This window comes from Mus musculus, chromosome 11 (assembly GCF_000001635.26).
Source record: "Mus musculus strain C57BL/6J chromosome 11, GRCm38.p6 C57BL/6J".
In the NCBI taxonomy this organism is placed as follows: domain Eukaryota; kingdom Metazoa; phylum Chordata; class Mammalia; order Rodentia; family Muridae; genus Mus; species Mus musculus.
Genome location: NC_000077.6, coordinates 5,735,558 through 5,756,820, shown reverse-complemented (window position 1 = coordinate 5,756,820; position 21,263 = coordinate 5,735,558). Strand labels below are relative to the sequence as shown.

At 44.3% G+C, this 21,263-nt stretch overlaps 1 protein-coding gene across 11 annotated transcripts in view; it reads left to right on the top strand.

Annotated features, from left to right (window-relative positions):
- Positions 1–21,263, top strand: part of Urgcp (upregulator of cell proliferation) — a 48,960-nt gene that overhangs the window by 5,556 nt on the left and 22,141 nt on the right. For 3 of the 11 annotated variants that reach the window (NM_001361591.1, NM_001361590.1, NM_178623.3), the window contains exon 1: positions 15,645–15,724. The exons of 5 other annotated variants lie outside the window; for them this stretch is intronic. Coding sequence is in view for 2 of the 6 variants with exons in the window: in NM_178623.3 (NP_848738.2) it covers positions 15,711–15,724 (14 nt within the window). In the remaining 4 variants the exon portion in view is untranslated. Of the gene's footprint in view, positions 1–15,469; positions 15,725–21,263 lie in introns of those variants that run through there. 3 more of the 11 variants (XM_006514815.4, XM_011243753.3, XM_011243757.3) reach the window with 3 other exon arrangements.

The following is a 21,263-nucleotide window of genomic DNA, read 5'->3' as shown; positions in this document are numbered from 1 at the left end:
TTGGAGGGCTCATTTTGGTTTTGGAAGTTTCAATCCACAGTTGAACATCCATTGATATAGGGCCTGTGATAAGTCAGTACATTGTAGAAGCAGGAGGACACAGCAGCTCATCTTACTGCAGCCAGAAAATGGGGAAAAAAAAAAAAAGAGGAGGAGGAAGAAATCCCATCACCTCCTTCAAGGGCGTACACCCCTCACTTAGAGTCTCCTGTATGGGCCAGTGCGTTGGCACAGCAGGGAAAGGCTCTTGCTGCACAAGTCTGGTGACTTGTGTTAGGCTTCCAGAGGCCACCTGAAGGTAGGAGAGAACTGACTCCACAAAATGTTTTCTGATCTTCACACATGCACCCACACATGTGCATGTATATGCCCAGTATACACACACATACACACCAGAAACCTTGTGCAAGCCTTCTCTCCCTTCCCACTCTATTGTCTTGTATTGGCGATGGTCGTATGCAGCAATGCCTGCCTTGCGCTCACTGTTGAGATCGGGCTATTCCCTACTATGAGTCACCCCATGTTGTTTAAAACTGGTTTTCAGCCTGGGTTGCCCTGAGAGCATTTATAAGCAGCTTTTGACTTGATTTTGAAATTGAAGGATCTTGCTCTGGATGCACAAGTAAACACCACCATCTTTCAACAGTAGGGGTAGGCACCGCCCATGCAGCACAGGCTGGTTAATGGCAGACTCCTGGAAGAAGAGAGGGGGCCAGCCTATGAATTTATTGGGGTGAGTGGAGACATTGGGAGCATGTGGGTAGATTAAAATCATATCAAACAAATTAGACGCAAGAACTTATCTGACATAAGTCAGCCTAGGGAAAGGGTCCTCAACCAGGACCCCAAAAAGTGTGAGACACCTAGCACTTAAGTGGTGATGACCCACCTCCTCTATCATCTGATGCTTGGGTGTGTATCAAGGTCCACAGAAAGACAGAATTCTGAACTGTTCCTGGGGCCTCTGAGTCTTGGTCCACTGCTGTTGACATGAGCTGCCTGCCTGCTGCCATCCATCCATCTGTACCTGAACTGATCTTAGACCTGGTCTGCCTTTGGCCTTGGTGCTGGAACTCTGCAGCTTTCCCTTGAACACTGTCAACAGCAGCTTCTTTCCCATTGTCTTAGTCACTGTAACTGAGGCAACTCGTAGAAAGCATTTCATTGGGACTTGTATGCAATTTCAGAAGTTTAGTCTGTTATCGTCATGGTGGAGAGCATGGTGGCATGCAGTTCATGTATGATTCTGGAGAAGTGACTTAGTTCTACGTCCAGATCTGTAGGCAGCAGGATTCTTCCAGTGACTGGGCCTGGCTTGGGCTTTTGAAACTGCAAAGCCCAGTCCCAGTTGTGCAGTTCCTCCAACAAAACCATCCCTGCTAATCCTTGAGTATTACTACTCTCTGGTGACTAAGCATTCAATATATGAACTAGTCTTGGTCAAACCACCACACCAGTGGTTCATTATGCTATACAGATTCTCCTTGCATTCTCTCAGCTCACTTTAACTCTGTTACAGCCTCCTTAATGTGTTTTTTCTTTTTCTTTTTTTAAGATTTATTTATTTTATGTAAGTGAATACACATCAGATCCCATTACAGATGATTGTGAGCTACCATGTTGTTGCTGGGAATTGAACTCAGGATCTCTGAAAGAGCAGTCAGTACTCTTAACCACTGAGCCATCTCTCCAGCCCAATATTTTTTTTCTGTAAACTAAATATATGTATATATGTAATGTATGTATGCATGTCACTTGGAAGGCAAAAGTGAGCAGAGTTTGAGGCCAGCCTGAACAACATAGACCACATCTCCAAAAAACAAAAACAAAACTAATAACAACCCCCCCCCCCATGATTGAAATAAAGGGGCTAGGTATTACTCGTCTTTGCTACTTTGTGGGTTTCTTCTTTTTCCTACCCTTTATCACCCTGGTTATAACACTAGATAAAGAAGCAAGGATAGAGGGGAGAGAAGAATTAGGGAAATCCCAGAATCTAGTGACCATGGTTACTAACAAACCACAACCAACCTCACCCACCCATTCAAAATCAGGGCCCTAGCACTTAAGTATCCTCTGAAACGTTCCCAGAATTTTTAACATCACAAAATTGTAGAAACTATCCACACCTTTGGAAGCCATGCCTCTGCTAGAGCATGAGGCAAGCCCTTAGTTGGCTGGTGAGGACAGTCCAGTCCAAAGCAGCCCCACATCCCCACACCTAGGATTAAAATGGAAGCACATTCTTACAATATTTCTACGTTTTTAAAAGAAATCACGTTCCAAAATTGCCACTGTATTGAAGAGATGGCTCAGTGATTTAAGTGTTTGATATGCAAGTGTGAGGACAGGGTTTCTGATCACCAAAGTAAATACCAAGTGGGTATTGCAACTGTAATTTCAGCCTCAGAAAGCAGAGACAGGTTATCCATCAAGCAAGCTGACCAAGGAGACTTGGCTCAAGCTCTGGGTTTGCTTGAAGAACTCTGCCTCCTTGAATAAAAATAATTGATGATTTTTGGTCTGAGTTCTGCCCTGCACCTATTTATAGGTTTAACTACACCTATTCCATGCTGCCACCAGCAGGTGCTGGGCTTCAGGGAAGTACAGAGACACTGCTGTGTGTATGTAAAGTTCTGTCTGAGATGTAGGAATGTTGGAGTTGGTATTCCCTGACTTCTGGACCCCCAGTTGCTGCTGGAGAACCACACAGAGAAGTCAGGAAAGAAGTGTCGGGGTCCCCAGACCTGCAATGAGGCTGAGGCTGTGGTGGCTCTCAGACTCTTGTATATCCAGGCAGCTCTGGGAGTCATAGAAGAGCTGAGAATGGAGCTGAGTGCCTGCAGGCTATGAGGATGTGTGTGTGTGGTGGTGGGGGAGTGTTGGGAGGTTGGGGGAGGGGAGAAGGTCTGGCTTAGCTCAGAGGTGATTGCCATTAGCTTGGTGGCTGTTATGGCTGGGTGCACAGATGGGCCTTCTACAGGAGATTTAGGCTTGTTAATCGAAGACCTCTTTCCATGCTGCCCACTGCAATTCTTGATGAAATAGGCAGTTGATGGTTCTAAACTGTTTATTGTCTGTTCATTGGGGAAAATGGATACAAATGTACCAACTTCTCAGGATGGACCTGAGATTAAATAACTATGCAGAGAGAAATGTCTGGGAAGGGAAGCTTATTGGCTAAACCCTCAGGGACTCTACGTACCTCATTAGAATTGAGAACTCTGTTCTGGGCCTATGAGACCACAGGTCACATTTCCTTATATGAGGAGTGTGGCACGTGTACCAGGCTAAGAATTTGGCAGAGAGCAGGTAGACGCCTACCATCCCAGGTACGAGTTTCCAGGATCTCAACCAGTTCTACCCACTAAACTTCCTGGCATGGATTACCATCCACAGGTGATGATCTGCAAAATCAGCATCAGGTTTCCACATATAAACATGCATGCACACAGGACAAAAATATTGTAATGAAAGGAGACCTGCATTTGCCTTCACCAGATTACCAAGGAAAATGGGATTATCTGGCACATTGTTGCCACTGAAGCCATTGAATCTTGTGACTTTAGTGTTTGTGTTTCTGGCACAGTGTGCTTATGACACTCAGTACATAGTGGAGGATAGCCTTGAACTTTTTATTCTACCCCTACCTCTGAGTGCTGGGATTATAGGACTTTTCTACCTCCCAGTCTTTCCATTTGTAAGCTTTTCATTTTTCTGTAAATATTCTTGTATGTGTGCTTATTGCCTTGATAGAACTTTGTATTGCACCAAACCACTGTAGATCTATTAAAATAGGTTTCTCTCCTTCCTTCTTTCCTTCCCCTTCTTTCTTTCTTCTCTTTTCTCCTTTCTCTCCCTCAGCTCTAGGCTAAGGAACAAGCAAGACAATAAATAGTCAAGGAACAAAGAAGACAATAAACACAAATAGTCACGGAAAAAGCAAGACAATAAACAAAGTCCCATGATCACTGTTTCTAAGGGCTAATCAGGATGACCAAGATATCTGAGCCTACTTCTCTGTCCTAGCCCAAAGTCAAACTCTTGCCTGAAGCTTACTTCTTTGTTCTAGCCCAAAGTCAGATTCCAGCCTGAGCTTACTTCCCTGTCTGGGCCCAATGTCAAATTCCTGCCAAGCAGTCACAAAAGCTCTCCACACACTTCTTTTCTTTTGGAGACAGTATTTCACTATAGCTTTGGCTGTCCTGGAACTCACTATATAGACCAGGCTGGCCTCAAACTACCAGAGATCTACCTGTATCTCCTCTCAAGTGCTGGCTGTTTCAGGATTTCTGTAACTAAATTCTGAAGGATATAGGTCAGTAGGTTACTTTCTTTATATAGCTTTATTTTATTATTATCTTTTGAAAGAGTTTGAGCAGGAATGAGGTTTTCTAAAAAATTGGAAGAACTTATCAGTAAAGACATTTGGTCTTAGACTTTGGAAGTTTTTGGTAAGTGACTCAGTATTTTTACTTTTTACAGGGTCGTTTGGATTTGCAGTGATTGTCCCTTTATTTACTTATATATGTGTCTATGTGGGCATGTCCTTTGAAGATCAGAAGACAGCTTGTGAGGGTTGGTTCTTTTCCTGTCACCATTGTAAAAATATCTTTTTTTTTTGTAAAAAAAAAAAAGATTTATTTTATTTATTTATTTTATGTATGTGAGTACACTGTAGCTATACAGATGGTTGTGAGCCTTCATGTGGTTGTTGAGAATTGAATTTTTAGGACCTCTGCTCGCTCTGGTCAACCCTGTTCTCTCCAATCGGTGAACCATCTCTCCAGCTCTGTAAAAATATCTTTTACCTGCCAGATATAATTGTCATCTTGGAGGCTTACTGCTGAATAAACTCACCCTTTCTAGCTCTTTCTGATCTCTTGGTAACTGGTTCAACTCAGTTGTTCTGGCTTCTTTTTGGCTTCTGACTGAATTGCTTTGCTTGGCTTCAAACTAGGTCTGGCAGTCTGTTCTAATCTTCTGGTTCCTTCTCATTTTCTGACTTCGTTCTATCTTCCCCTGAAACCTGTCTCTGTAAAACTGTCCTGGTAAAATTGCCCCATCTTCTCTCTTTCTGCACTGCTCTTGTAAGACTCCGGCCCTCAGTCAATGGTACTTACTTTGAGATGCCCCCCAGTGAGACACCAAGATACAGATTGATGCAAAAACAAGAGGTTTATTTTCTGGCGCATGAGGGTCAACCTTCAATTAGTCCTTCAAGGTGAGTTACTAGAAGGTGAGCCCCGAATGACTATTACAAGCAGTTTTTATACATTTTAGAGGCACAGGTTACATCAGCAAGGTTACAGTTCAAACTTTGCATATTGACCTTTAAATCTATTTGTTAGCAAGCATGACACACAATTGAACTCTCCCTGGGACTTTCCAGAGGGTCAGGTGACTATCAGGACATTCTGAGATTTTTTTTACTCAAGAATGCTCCTGTGAGTGGAGAATAGAACTTGGCCTAGCCTTGACCCCAGTCGGGAAGGGGAAGCTGTAAGGAGGGTGTAGGACTGGAAAAAGCCCCTTAGGGTCCTTCACTCTCTCTCTTTTCTGTGCTGTTCTCCTGAGAGTTGAGCATACAATATCTCTATTCATTCTGTCAAATCTTTCTCTGATTCATCACTTTGTCTGCCCCTCATTTAGATAACACTTTCAAACATGGCTGCTTCCTTCTACAAACTAACTTGATTGTTTGGGATTGAAGGTATGTGGCATGTTTGCATTCTAGCCAGATCATATCTTTGGATGTAATTCTTTGCCAGAACAGCCATGTTTCTGGGTTAAAATTCCTCTACGCACTTTGGTCCTCAGTCATGGGAATAGGCACCTTTGCCTGTTGAGCCATCACACAGGCCCAGATTCTCCTCTCCTCTCCTCTCCTCTCCTCTCCTCTCCTCTCCTCTCCTCTCCTCTCCTCTCCTCTCCTCTCCTCTCCTCTCCTCTCCTCTCCTCTCCTCTTCTCTTCTCTCCTCTTCTCTTTTCTCTCTCTCTCTTTGACTTGGTTTATGTTACAGTTTGAAAGTGAAATGTCCCCCTTGGCTTATGTGTTTGCATACTAGTGACACTGTTTTGGGAGTTGCAGAGTCTTCAGGAAATGGGGTATAGCTTAGCTGAAGCAAGTGGGTTATGAAGTCCCAAAGGATCTTATGAGTTAGCTTAGCTTCTGGCCAAGCCTGTTTTCTGATAGCCAATACAATGTAAACATCATTCTTAGGGTCTTGCTGCCATGCTTTGCACGTCATGATAGACTTACTCTCAAATGAACCAAAGTAAATTCATCCCTTCTTAAATTGTCATTAGATATTTTGTTACAAAGATAAGAAAAATTATTAAGGGGCTGGTGAGATGGCTCAGTGGGTAAGAGCACCCGACTGCTCTTCTGAAGGTCCAGAGTTCAAATCCCAGCAACCACATGGTGGCTCACAACCATCCCTAACAAGATCTGACTCCCTCTTCTGGTGTGTCTGAAGACAGCTACAGTGTACTTACATATAATAATAAATAAATCTTTAAAAAAAAAAAAAAAAAAAGAAAAATTATTAATAACTTCAAAATAATCTATATTTCTGGAAATTTGCTCCTTTCATATGGATTATCTAATTTGTTGGTATACAGCTGTTCTTTTGATTTTGTAAGGTTAATAGCAATGTCTCCATTAATGTTTCTGATTTTTATTGTGAATGCTTTTTTTCCCCTTTGTTAATTTGGCAACAAATCAGTTTTTATTAGTTTGCCATCCTTTTATTTTTCAAGAAACAAAACTTGTTTATAAATGATGTGTGTTTGTGTGGGTATATGTACATGATCTGGGGTGCCCTTTGAGGCCAACAGCGTTGGCTCTTATAAGAGCTGGGGTTGTTTCAGGCTGCTGTTAGCTGCCTGACATGGGTGTCGGGAACTGAAGTCAGGTCATGTGGAAGCACAGTGTATGCTCGGAACTGGGCCATCTCCAGCCCCAAGAAACAACTTTGGAGCCTGGTGATGGAGTTTAGTTGGTAGAATTGACCAAGCACGTATAAAGCCCCAGCTTCAGCTCCTAGCAACACATAAAGCTGCTGTGGCACATGCCTGCAACCCCAGTACTGGGGAGGTGGAGACAGGATAATCAGAAGTTCAAAGTCACCCTTGCCTTAGAGCCAGTTGGTAGGGCCAGATGATCTTTAAAGATAAAAGACTACACATTCGGGTCTAAAGAGTTGGTCTGTGGTTAAGAGCACTGTTACTTTTGTAGAGGACCCAGGTCCAGTTTCCAGCACCCACATGACAGCTCACAGCCATAACTGCAGTCCCAGGGGGTCCAGTGTCCTCTTTTGATTTCTGCAGGTATTGGGCGTGGATGTGGTACACAGACATACACACAGGTAAAGCACTCGTACACATAAAACAATTAGCAATTCTTTTTAAAGTGTTTAATGAATAAAATAAATAAAAACTTTCATTGAGTTGCTCAGTAGCAGACCATTTGCTTGGCATTTGCCAGGTCTTGGGTTCAATCCTAGCACTACAAATTAAATAAATAAACTTAGATGGTTTTTAAAATATTAAATAATTCAAATTAACAGAAATGTCTTACCATGCCTTTTTTTGTTTGTTTGTTTTTTAAACGTTTTCTTTCTTTGGGGTGGGGGTGGGAACCATCTTTGCCAGGGTCCATGTGTAAAGGAGAGAGGACATCTTGTTATAGTATTTCTCTTTAACATGACATGGGACCTAGGGTTTGAACTCAGGCTGGCAGTTATGGCGTCAGGTGCCTTCACCCACTGAACCATCTCACCAGCTTTTTCCTTTATTTACTTATTCACTGTAACCCCACTATCAGCCCCTCTTCCCACTGCCTGCTCTCACAGCTCTTCCTCCCTTCCCCTCTCCTGAGAAGGGGGAGCCCCTCACCCCTGGGCACCACCTCCATCCTGGCATAGCAAACTACCACAGGACTAGGTGTGTCCTCTCTCACCGAGGCCAGACAGAGCAGCCCAGTTAGAGGAACAGGATCCATAAACAGGCAACACAGTCAGGGATAGGCCCTGCTCCTAGGGTCCAGGTTAGATGACTTTTGGTTTTCCTTTAGAGTCCGTATCCATCCTCAATCCTTCCAATTCTTCTACAAGACTCCCCCAGCTCCATCAAATGTTTGGCTGTGTGTCACTGCATCTGTTTCAGTCAGCTATTGAGAGGAGTCTCTCAGAGGGCAGTTATGCTAGGCTCCTGTTTGTAAGCACAACAGAGCATCATTAATTGTGTCAGGTTGGCTGTTCCCTCTGTCTCTGCTCCAATTTTGTGCCTGCACTTCTTGAAGGCAGGGGCACATTTTGGGTTGAAAGTTTTGTAGGAGGGTTGCTGTCCTTATCCCTCCACTGGGTGTCCTGCCTAGCTACAGGAAGTGGCCACTTTAGGATCTATATCCCCTACTACTAGGAGTTTCAGCTAGAGTCCCCCCATAGACAGACACCCTGGGGCCTCCCCGAACCCCCACTCTGTCCCAGGTCTCTGGTACATCCTAGAGATGTCCCCTGCCAATTTCCATTCTCTCTCCCCTGCTCTCCCTACATGCGATCCCCCATCCACTCTGCTGCCCAGTCCCTCCCTCCGTCCACCTCTCATGTCTATTTTATTTCCCCTTCTGAGAAAGGTTCAGCATCCTCCCCTGGGCCCTTGTTATCTGGCTTCTTTGGGTCTGTTTAGCAGCTTTTTATGCAGCAGGAACTGGCTTTGAACTCCTGATTCTCCTGCCTCCATCTCCCAAGAGGTGCTGGAATTATAAGTACTAGTATTCGGAGAATAAATATTGTTGTCATTATTTCAGTTTTTATAAAGAGCGAGGGCAATAAATGCCCTTTTATTCAAGCATGGTGGCACACGTCTGTGATCCTACTTGGGAGGTAGGGGCAGAAGATGAGATCTTATCTCAAAACACCAAAACACCCCTCCTCCACCCTACCCCTCCTTTTTTATCCCTCATGCATCTTAGAGGTTGAGGCAGGAGGATAATGAGTTTGAAAAGGCCAGCCTGGGTTAAACAAGATCTTACCCCCCTTTCCCTTCCCTTCCCTTCCCTTCCCTTCCCTTCCCTTCCCTTCCCTTCCCTTCCCTTCCCTTCCCTTCCCTTCCCTTCCTTCTTTCTTTTTTTTCTTCCTTCCTTCTTTCTTTCTTTCTTTCTTTCTCTCTCTCTCTCTCTCTCTCTCTCTCTCTCTCTCTCTCTCTCTCTTTCTTTCTTTCTTTCTTTCTTTCTTTCTTTCTTTCTTTCTTTCTTTCTTTCTTTCCTTTTTGGAGGCAGAGTTTCTCTATTTAGCAGTCCTGGCTGTCCTGGAACTCACTTTGTAGACCAGGCTGTCCTGGAATTTGAGATCAACCTGTCTCTATCCCCTGCCCCTACCCCCACCCCCCCAAGTGCTGGGATTAAAGACATGCATCACCATGTCCAGCAAGATCTTACCTTTAAAAAAAAAGGAAAAGAATAAAACAAAAATACAAAAAAAAAATAGCATAGTTGAAATACTAGAATGTCCTAGACTAGATTCCTAAATTTAAACAGGATTCTGTGACCTTCCTTTAAGGAGGTAATTAGCATTAGATAAGATCATAAGAATAAAGCTCTAATCTGATAGGATTGGTGTGCTTATAAGAAAAGAAGATGGACTGGAAAGATGGATCAGAGGTTAACAAGCACTGCTGCTTGTGGTTGTCTGAATGGAAGTGGTTCCATAGGATCATATGTTTTAATGCTTGGTCCCAAGCTGGTAGAACAGGTTGGGAAGGGGTAGGAGGTGGTGGTAGAGGTGGTGTGTCCCTGAGGGTGGGCTTTACAGACCATACCATTCCCATCCTCTCTGTGTCTCAGGACGTGAGCTCTCAGCTGCTGCTCCAGTGCCATGCCTGCTTGGTCTCATGCTATGATGGTCATAGACTCTAGACCTCTGAAACTATAAGCCTCAAACAAACTCTTCTCTAAGCTGTGTTTGTCATGGTATCTTCTCACAGTAATAGAAAATTAAGACAGAAGCTGGTATCAGGAGTGGGGTATTATTGCCTGTCCTAGCTTTTTTTCTTTTCTTTTTTTTTTTTTCCTTTTTGGAGGAATGTGGAAGTCTGAGGACTTTGGACAGGGAGAGTGGTTGGAACTGTAAGTGGGGATTACCATACCAGCCTAGTAGGAGTTTAGAAGATGGTAGTTCTGAATGTGAACTGTGTGTGAATTATGTGTGAACTATGGAGGCCCTGGCTTATGAGGTTTCAGAGGGAAGCAATATTAGCAAGTATTAGAGACAGTTCCATTTTTGTGATATTTTGGCAAAGAATATGGCAGTTTTTGTTTTGTTCCCCTGTCTTAGTTAGGGTTTCTATTCCTGCACAAACATGACCAAGAAGCAGTTGAGGAGGAAAGGGTTTATTCAGTTTACACTTCCACATTGCTGTTCATCACTGAAAGAAGTCAGGATTGGAACTCAAGCAGGTCAGGAAGCAGGAGCTGATGCAGAGGCCATGGAGGGATGTTCTTTACTGGCTTGCCTCCCTGGCTTGCTCAGCCTGCTCTCTTATAGAACCAAGATTACCAGCCCAGGGATGGCACCACCCACAATGGGTCCTTCCCCCTTGATCACTAATTGAGAAAATGCCTTACAGCTGGATCTCATGGAGGCATTTCCTCAACTGAAGCTCCTTTCTCTGTGATAACTCCAGCTTGTGTCAAGTTGACACACAAAACCAGCCAGTACATCCCGCAACCCCCAAATCCTAAGGATATACCTTAGGCTAAATTGAAAATTAATGAACTACTTTTTCCCCCCCTTGGTAGAGATTTCAAGACAACCTAATATTGACTTTATCTTGTAGTTATTCATAATTGTTCTTATGTGGGTCTACAATGAAAAAGAACAAATGGGGCAAAAAGACACACACAATGTACAATAGAAGTAGAAAGAAGAACACTAGGAAATGTAATGTTGGAGCCAAGGCTTGTGCTGAAAGAGATGAGCTGTGCAGTGGCATCTAGGGAATGGTGCCCGGGGACCCTGCCCCACTGTGCTCCTGCAGAGCAACAACAGCCTGGAGCTGGACCCTGCTCAAGCCCAGGGCGCTCCCAGCTCCTTCAGCACCTCACACTGTGTGGGGCCAGTGCCAGAGATCGGCGCCTTCTTCTGACTGCCACTGCACTTCACACATGTGATACAATTACATACATGCAGACAGATCATCCATACACATACAAACAAGACTTTTCTAGAATGACATGAGAAGAAAGAAAAAGACAAGAAGACACCATGGAGAGTGCCTGTTCCCTCCTCATGCTCCCATGCATATGCAGAGACACAGACTCACTGTCTAAACAGAAAACAACCACAAGAAGTAGATTTTGGAACTCTAGCCATGTTGTTTCTGGCACCCAGTCTGTTGATAGTTTTTGGTAGTCTGAACAGACAAAATGCAAAAAAATGAACCTTGAATACATAGTTAATAAGTTGGTGGAGCCCAGTTTCCAGCCGAAATGTTCTGATTACTGAAAAGAATTTCATTATAGCTTAGTGAGATTAGGTGGTCATAAAGAATAGTTCTGATCCCATTAAGCAGATCCCTAGAAAGAGAGCATTCAAATAGCTACAGCACAACAGAGAGAGCTTCTAGGGTGGGGAAGTGGAAATAGAGAGTTATGTCAGAAGGATCAGTTTCTGTTCCAGATGATGAAACTTTTCTAGAAATGAAAATGGTGGTAGTTACTTAATGTTGGCAATTTACTTCATAGCAGTTTGGGCTCACATGGTTAGGGATAGGTAAAGTTTTGGGTTTTTTGTCTTTTTTAAAAGATTTATTTATTTATTGTAAGTACACTGTAGCTGTCCTCAGACACTCCAGAAGAGGGCGTCAGATCTCATCACGGACGGTTGTGAGCCACCATGTGGTTGCTGGGATTTGAACTCCTGACCTTCGGAAGAGCAGTCGGGTGCTCTTACCCACTGAGCCATCTCACCAGCCCCCAAGTTTTGTTTTTTTAAAGTGATTTCTTTTAGTTGTATATTATCAGTATCCATATTTAAGACATTATATTTACTCAAAAATTACTTACTGTAAATGGACACAATTTACATATAAAGACTCAAAGTGAAATGAAATGTCAAGAGAAACCCTGTAAATATTTATGAGACTGGGAATAGATAAATAATATATTTGTAAATAATACTATTTGTCAATTAAAGTGAATACTTGGCTTTACCAAATATCAGAATATTTTTTCATTTTACTCTAAATGAGATGTAAAAAAATGGGATACATTGTTTTCAATGAATGGCATTATGTGTCTCTGTTGTCTAGGCAATAGTCATCATTAAGACAAGGGTCTGAGACCTGGCTCAGCAGTCTAGAGCACTGGCTGTTTTTCTAGAAGACTTGAGTTGTGTTTCTGGCACCCACATGACAGTTTATAACCAACCATCTGTAACTCTAGTTCCAGGGGACCTAATGCTCTCTCTTAGCCTTTGTGGGCACTGCACTCATGTAGGAACACAGACATATATACAGGCAAAGCACACATGCATAAGAAATAATAAATCTTAAGAATGCAGTAAGAGGGCATGAGAGAGGAGATGGCTCAGCAGTTGAGAGTACTGCACCTGCAGAACACCCAAGCTGTGTTTGAAGCACTGTGTCCAGTAGCTCTCAACCTATGACTCCAGATAAGGGGGATACGATACCTCTGGTTTCCACAGCCACCAGCAATCATGTGTAAATATTCACATACACATACTTCATTAAAAATGAATTTAAAAATCTTTAAGGAAAAATTTAAAACAAAACAAACTCCTGGGAGAGGTTGTGCATTCCTCAGTCCTAGCACTGAAGAAGGCAGAACCAGGCAGATTAAGCAACATTTAAAAATAAAGATTTATAAATTAAGTTGATAATATGAGATGGTTTACTTATTTCTATTTTGCCTTATTTTTTGAGACAGGGTTTCATTGTATAGGCCTGCCTAGCCTAGAACTCACTCTGTAGATTGGCAATGTAGGACGGGGTGTCTCTGAGACCTTCACAGACAGCAGCGACTAGTAAAGGGAGGCGAGGAGGTGAAGTGTTAGTTTGTCAATTTGCTCTATACTTTCTGGCGGGTACGCATGCCGCTATTGCCCCAATGTTCTGGATTCCTGAAAGAAAGACACACACACACACACAGCCTTATATCTTAAATAACCTTAAACAGCTCAATGGCCAAGCCACTCCCTTATTCCACGTGGCTAACACACACACTTCCCTCCCGTATCCCTGAGTTAATACTTACTAAATCTATATTTCATCTTCGCTGCCCAGGACCCTGCTAGGCAGCCCTCCTATGGCTGCTTTCCCCTGAACCTACATGTCAGCTGTTTCACCCTCCTGCGCCTTTCCAGAGTGGTCCGTCTCCTACACTCCGGTCTTGGAGGAATCTCCTCTTCCTCCTTCCCTTCCTGGGAATCCTAAAAGTCCTGTCTCTGTCTTCCTACCCAGTCATCAGCCACCGGAAACTTTATTGACCAGTCAAAAACCAACTGGGGACAGGCTTCCTTTGGTCCAATGTGTGGTGTGGGACACTGCTCCCTGAGGGCTGGGACTGAAGGCCTGCACTACCACAGCCTGGCGGAAGAGGCTTCCTTTTGCACATCAATTTAGGTTTTTGTTTTGTTTTGTTTTGTTTTTTTTTGGGGGGGGGGGTGTTCAAGACAGGGTTTCTCTGTGTAGCCCTGGCTGTCCTGGAACTCACTTTGTAGACCAGGCTGGCCTTGAACTCAGAAATCCACCTGCCTGTGCCTCTGCCTCTGCCTCTGCCTCTGCCTCTGCCTCTGCCTCTGCCTCTGCCTCTGCCTCTGCCTCTGCCTCTGCCTCTGCCTCTGCCTCTGCCTCCCAAGTGCTGAGATTAAAGGCGAGGCCACCACCGCCCTGCTTGTTTTGGTTTTTTAAACTTGCTTTAGTCTGGCCTTCTCTAGTGGCGATCATTACTGCCTTGAATCCAGCCATTTATGATTGCCCAGTCCTCAACCTTTCTCACCCTTTCTTCTGGATTTGTACTTTGTATCGAACTTTCCATTTGTCAGCTTTCCTGGGTAGCTCTCTGATGTCTTCTGAACATCTCAAGTAATTGTTAGCTTTTGTTTTCCTGAAGAGGGCAAGAATGTCCAGAAGCACTGACTGGATTCAAGTACTGAAAGAGAACCTGTACTAAAGGAGTATTCATTTATTTAGCCCTCAGAGAAGAAGAGAATGAGGAGTGGTGGCCCTGGAGAGCTCCTGTCTTATCTGGGCAACTGTAGCTAGTAAGTAGGCAGAGCCCAGTTTCCAGCCTAGGTGTTCTGGTCGATGGGCAAATTGTTCAATTATCTCTTCGGTGCTTTATAATCTCTTTGGTGTTTAATATTCTTTTTTTTTAAGATTTATTTATTTTATTATCTGTAAATACACTGTAGCTGTCTTCAGACACTCCAGGAGAGGGCGTCAGATCTCATTACCGATGGTTGGGCGCCACCATGTGGTTGCTGGGATTTGAACTCAGGACCTCTGGAAGAGCATTCAGTGCTCTCAACCACTGAGCCATCTCTCCAGCCCGGTGTTTAATATTCTTAGTGGTGAAGAGAATACTATCTCAATGTTGGGCCCTGCCCCGCATGGTGGTGCACACTTTTAATCTCAGCACTCTGGAGAAAAAGCAGGCAGGTGGAACTCCATGAATTCAAGGCCATCCTGGTCTACACAGCAAGCTCTTGGCAGGACAGTGTTAAACAGAGAACCTGTCTCAATGAAAATAAAGAAAAAGAACTTGAAGGTAGGAAGGTGGGGAGGAGCTGGGAAGGGAAATTATAGTGACACATAGTTTGTATTTTTTTTCTCATTTTCTCAACAGTTCATTACTACCGTTTGATTTGATTTTACTGGTTATGAGTTCTGAAATGACATGATTGGACTAATGCTTTTATGTCACAGAAAGGAAAATGCACTGTATGAAAAAAATAAATTGAAAAAACAACTTAATGTGATAACACAAAAATGCCACCAGCAGTGGTTTGCACTGCATAGTCCAGAGTTTGTTTCTTTAAATTAGGTATTTTCTCTTAAAAGATATAATTTGTCTTTGAAACTAATTTAGCAGGGGCTGGAACCAAGCCTCAAAATTTTACATGCCTAAATATTCATAGCTTGTAGGTGATTCTGGGAAACCCCACTGCACAAGTTCTAAACTTTTTATTTCTATGTAATACAAGATAAGGCTTAATATACACACTTAAAAAAAAAGTGGGAAACCAGCTCAGAGGCCAACATTACTCCACCCCGCTGCGAACTAGTAGCAGGAGAGATGTTGTTTTCCTTTAGAACAGCAACACTGTACACCCCAGAGGTAGAGGAAAGTGCGTTTCTTACAGAAATTAACATCAGAATGCGGGGACTAGAGGGTGGTGTCCAGCAGTCTGGCAGCTGTCAGTGGCCCCAGGGCAGGTCTGGCTCCGCAGGTGAGTTCCAGCCTCCGGGCAGCGGGCCGGCCTGGCCGGTGGCTGCCGTAGGTAGTGCTCTGGGCCCAGGGCGTCCTCTCCCTCGCCCCAGGCGCCCGCCTGCCCTCCACTGAGCTCAGCCCACGGCGCCCGACGCCCTAACGGAGCGGGCGGGGGCGGCCTACAGGCCCCTCCCCGGCGCCCGGCGGCAGCCGCGCAAGCAGCGGAGGAGGCGGGAGCGCCCAGGCCGCTGCGCTCATGGCGTCGCCGGGGTGAGTGAGGCGCTCCGGGTGTGCGGGGGGCGCCTGTTGGGCGAGGGGCGGGCGGAACTGTGCGTGTCCACCACCCGGCGCCCCCTTGGCCTCGGCCGGACCCCGGCTGACTCTGTCCCGCCAGGTGCCTGTCCACGACCCGCGGCCTCCCCCGCCGACCTTGGGCGGTCGTAGCCGGGCCAGGGTCTCCCGGCAGGGCCGCGGGCAGGACCAGCCAGGACAGCGGCCGGTCAGGGCCGGAGAAACGGGTTCTGGAGAGGGGCAGCAAGGAAGCTGCGGGAGGGGACTCGGGGTCCTAGGGCTCGGCTGAGGCCGCAGAGCGGCTTAGCAGGCCTGACGTGTGTTTCTGGCGTTTAGACTTGCTTGCGTTGGAAGTTGATGCTTGGGTTCACAGTCATTAGGGGACATCCCCAGGCTGTCCCACGTCAGGGCAAGTGGGGCTCAGCTGGACTGGACCCTTGTCCAGAGTGAAAAAGCGGATTCGGGATCTAAGACTGCCTGTGTTGGGGTGGGGGTGGGGGTGCTTCTGTGGGATGGCTACACTTGTTCTGGTATTACCTCTTTCCTAGTGCTCGTTCTCTCTCCCAAATAGTGTTCTTAGGAAATTATATAGTGACACATAGTTTGTATTTTTTTCTCATTTTCTCAACAGTTCATTACTACCGTTTGATTTGATTTTACTGGTTATGAGATCTGAAATGACATGATTGGACTAATGCTTTTATGTCACAGAAAGGAAAATGGGTCTCAAGGTCATCGCTATAGGTGGTAAACATCTTTTTGACTGTACGCCATCATTCAGAGGGTCTCAGACCCAGTAGTACTGGTAGCAGCCCACGCTGTGTATCATTGCAGTTAGAAGACTTACAGGTGCAGGAGGACTTCTGGGGGAAGCATGTAGAAGTTAGCTCTCCCACAAAGGCAGACTTCACTATGCTAGGGAGTGATTTGGCTCGGTACAGTGGTCTGAATGAAGGTGAATGAAGCAATCTGAACTTGATCCAGGCCTGCAGGCGCCAGTCAGATCATGGGCAATTTCCACCTGCCTAATGCCTTTCTAGGCTCGAGGGCAAGCAGGCACTTCTGAGACCAGGCCTTTTTCAATGCCAGCTGGGTATCCAGTACTTTGAGCTCATAAGGAGAATAAACTGTGATCCATCCTGGGCAGGCCAGGCTTTGGACCCAGAGGGCCAAGGTCCCTCTACATTCTTGCCCAGCCTCATAGGAAAGTGTAAGGCAGTGTTTGAGCCTGTGGCAGCTGCCATTAGGCTTGTAAGACAGCTTAGTACATTTTGTGTCTAAACACACTGCTTTGTAGACAGGGGTTGGAGGAGGATCTCCTAGGATTAATAATTCTGTGTGCCTGGACCCACAGAATTATGGTATTGTCTGATAACAGAATAGTGTAATGCCTGAACCATGGTCTGTATATATAGGTGGTATTAATATTTGCGATTCTAGTTGTGAGTGATCCAATTAATTTGTAATATTAATAGTAATCTGTAATTTCCTAAGGGGTGTCTATTAACAAAACTGAGGTCACAAAACTTTTAGTATACTCCATTTAAGGAGAAATCTATGCTTACTTTGATATGCATACACTACTATATTAGGTGTTTTAGAGAGCAAATATAGATCAATACATGGCAGAAATGGAAGGAGCTGTTCTGGGGAGGGGTGTCTCTACATTTGATTTTTTTTTTTTTTTTTTTTTTTTTTTTTTTTTTTGCTAAGTAGCAGTGTCAGTGATCTATGATAGAACTAGAGAGGAAAGAAAAAAAAAACTCTTAACTTGTTTTGAGTACCTTACAGATGTGCTAGGCATAGTGTCAAAGAAAGAAAAGATGTGTTTGAGAGATGACCCATAATCCACTGTGTCTTGAGCTAAATAAATAGAAGAGAAGGCAGGGACCGTGGACTCTTTGCCTACCACTAAAGGGCATCTCCAGTCGGCCTCACCACAGCTGTCTCTGGGGGAATCTGGTAAGCATTGTAGAGGAGAGGACGCGACACAGTCCATCTGTCCATCTGGCCCCTTCTGAGCAGGTCCCACCCTTTACAGGTGGCCTAACCAGAAGCACTTTAGTTCAGTCCTCAGCACCACATAAACTAGGCTGTAATTCTAGCACTCTGGAGTAGAGGCCAGGTGATCAGATGGTCAGCACCATCCTCTGTTAGAAGACGTCAGCTTGGAATGCATGAGAACCTGTCTTAAAATAAAAATGAACTCTGGAATGTTACTGTCGGTTCTAACAGCACTTACGATTGCCCGCTGCCCAGAGGAAAGGCAGGGAGATGCCTGCCAGCCTTGCTCTCACTCCCACCTACAGAGATCTTCCTGTTTAGCCTTCTCTTTGATAGTTTGGGTTTCCTCTGTCAGCCATCTCTGCTCATCTCAATACAGATTCTGCATTTTCATGGCTATTTCTGTGGACTTAACTGTTGATTCACAATTCACATGTAGGTTTCTAGGAGTTTCTCTGTTCTTTGAAATATTGTATGCAGTGTTAGGGTGATGTTTATGGTCCTGGAAACAAAATCTAGCTATTGTTGGGCTCAAGACAAGGTATGACTATGTCACCCAGTCAGGCCTTGAATTCATGATCCTCCAGCTTTGGTCTCTGGAATGCTGGGATCGCTGGCCTTCTTTCTCCCTGTGCTCAAAAGCATTCTCATTCTTAGCAGGGTCGCAGGCCATCCTAGACTCCTAGACTGTGTGTGTGATGGGGTAGCGTGGAAGTTAAAGGAAACCTTACAGAGCAAATTCTTTCCTTCTGCCTTTATGGGAGCTCTGGAATAGAACTCAGGGAGCCAGGTTTGCACACAAACACCTTTCACATTTTCTGTAAGACCGTCTCTCTTAAAATACTAAAATACTAGTGTTGCTTTTCCTGTTATCTTGAGAGGGTTTCTTCTAAGACACCCAGCAAGTATCCGAAACTGGCTAACATCAAAGGATTTGAGACAGGGTCTCCGGGTCTCTTGTAGACTGGGCAGGCCTCAAACTCACTGCAGCTGAGGGTGACCTTGAAGTCCTGATTCTCTTGCCTCTATCTCCCTAGTACTTGGATAAGCACTAACATAGCCAGCTAATACAGCAAACCTTTAAACTTTTTTTTTTTTTTTTTTTTTTTTTTTTTTTTTTTTTTTTGGTTTTTCGAGGCAGGGTTTCTCTGTGTAGCCCCGGCTGTCCTGGAACTCACTCTGTAGACCAGACTGGCCTCGAACTCAGAAATCCACCTGCCTCTGCCTCCCAAGTGCTGGGATTAAAGGCGTGCTCCACCACGCCCGGCTTAAACTTTTTTTTAAAGATTTATTTATGTATATGAATGATTTGCTTGCATGTGTTTGTGTGCACCACATGTGTGTCTGGTGCCTAAGGAAGTCAGAAGAGGGCTTCAGATCCTCTCAATGGGAGTTATGCATGTCTGTGAATACTGGGTGCTGGGACTTGAACCCAGGTCTTCTGCAAGAGCAGTAGGTGCTCTTAACTGGTGATTCATCTCTCCAGCCTCTAGCAATTTTTGTATGCATTTTTCTTATATACACACCCTATGATAAAGTTTAATTTATAAACAACTAGTAATAAAAATGAAACATTCATACAGTATACTGTAGTAACAATAGTTTGGGCCATTTGTAAGTTAAGTAAGAGTCACTGGAATACAAGCTGTGTTAGTATGACAGTTGACCCGGTAATCAGGCAGATTTTTAAGTGACTAACAGGTTGCTGACATACATCACAGATATGTTAGAAGGAGGGATGAGTCATGTCCTGGGTGTGACGGACCGGAGGCAGGAGACCTTCGTGCTCTTGAGGACAGTATGAACTTTGAATCTTAGCAATTCTTTATTTTTTTATTTCTCAGTTTAGAGTTCTAGTCTGTAGTTGGTCACAAGGAACAAAAACTCGAAAACTCTGGAAAGTGAAACCCTGGTGTGTGTGTATTTTATGTAGTCTTATACTTACACAGTCTTACAGATGAAATGAGATATTTCCCTGTCTCCCTGTGCCTCAGCTGAGTTTGGGGAGCACCCTGCAGACTTCTCTTTGTGTTTAGTCCTCTGTTGTTTTTGGAGGGGTATCTGGGGATTGAACCCACACAAGCTAAGTAAGTCCTCTATATCTGAAGTAGGTCTTACTGAGATTTTTTTTACCTTTTTTTTTGAGAAGAGTCTCACTACATGGTTCAGGCTAGCCTTGAACTTGTGATCCTCCTGTATCAGGTCTGGAACAACTAGGAATATAGGCCTATGCCACTCAAGCCTGCCGTTCGGTCTGTCAGTACATAGAAGCTTGAGAGTGGTCATATTGTTATATTGTTTTGTACTCGTTTAATTTGGCCAACAATGTCTTCTGTTTTTCTTTTAGAAGCTTGAGAGTGGTCATATTGTTATATTGTTTTGTACTCGTTTAATTTGGCCAACAATGTCTTCTGTTTTTCTTTCAAGATGGGGTTTCTCTATGTAGTTGTATAGGTCAGGCTGGCCTTGAACTCAGACTCTCCCTTGCTGTCTGCTGGGATTAAAAGCATGAGCCACCACAGCTGGTTTGAAATTCTATAACAAAAGACATAGATAACCTAAATTCTGACAGTTATGTCAAATTCTGTGGCATGGTCACAGTATTCTGTGTAACAGTATTCAGTTAAGAACGGTCATTTTGTCTGAGGTAATGCTGCCCATTTGTATCCCTAGACAGTTGAAGAGCAAAGGCAAAGGACTGGCCTTCTGTAGAACCGAGGTTTCCTATCTTTAATCCTGGTACTCTGGAAGCAGAAGCAAGAAAGAGAGTAAAGAGTTGGCTTTTTTTTTTTAAAGATTTATTTCTTTATTTCATGTATGTGAGTATACTGTTGCTATCTTCAGAAGAGTGCATTGGATTCCTGCTACAGATGGTTGGGAGCCAACATGTGGTTGCTGGGATTGAACTCAGGACCTCCGGAAGAGCAGCCAGTGTGCTCTTAACCGCTGAGCCAGGCCCCCCCCCCTTTTTTTTTTTTAGGTGGAGATCTTAGCCATTTTAAAATTGGTACCACCAGTCAGGCAGTGGTGGCACACACCTTTAATCTCAGCACTTGGGAAGCAGAGGCAGGTGGATTTCTGAGTTCGAGACCAGCCTGGTTTACAGAGTGAGTTCCAGGATAGCCAGGGAGGGATACACAGAGAAACCCTGTCTCGAAAAACAAAAAACAAAACAAAACAAAACAAAACAAAAATTAAAAAAAAATGTTGGTACCAGCAAGTATTCTGAAAACGGCATGGTTTTGCCTATTGCTGTTGCTTTTTAAGAGTTGCTTATACCCACACACACGTGCTAAGCCCCTACAAAAAGTAAGCTTCTTCCGTGGCCCTGGTATTTCCTCAGTAATATTTAGCCCAATTTATTTGACCTGATAACATTTGATTCAATTGGTAACACTGAATTCTGAGCACCCACATTCCACAAGTAATACTTGGTTTGCATGAAAATGAACCCACAGTCCTCAACTCTTGGTTTGGGCTGTGACCATCACCCACACTGAGGAATTAAGGACTC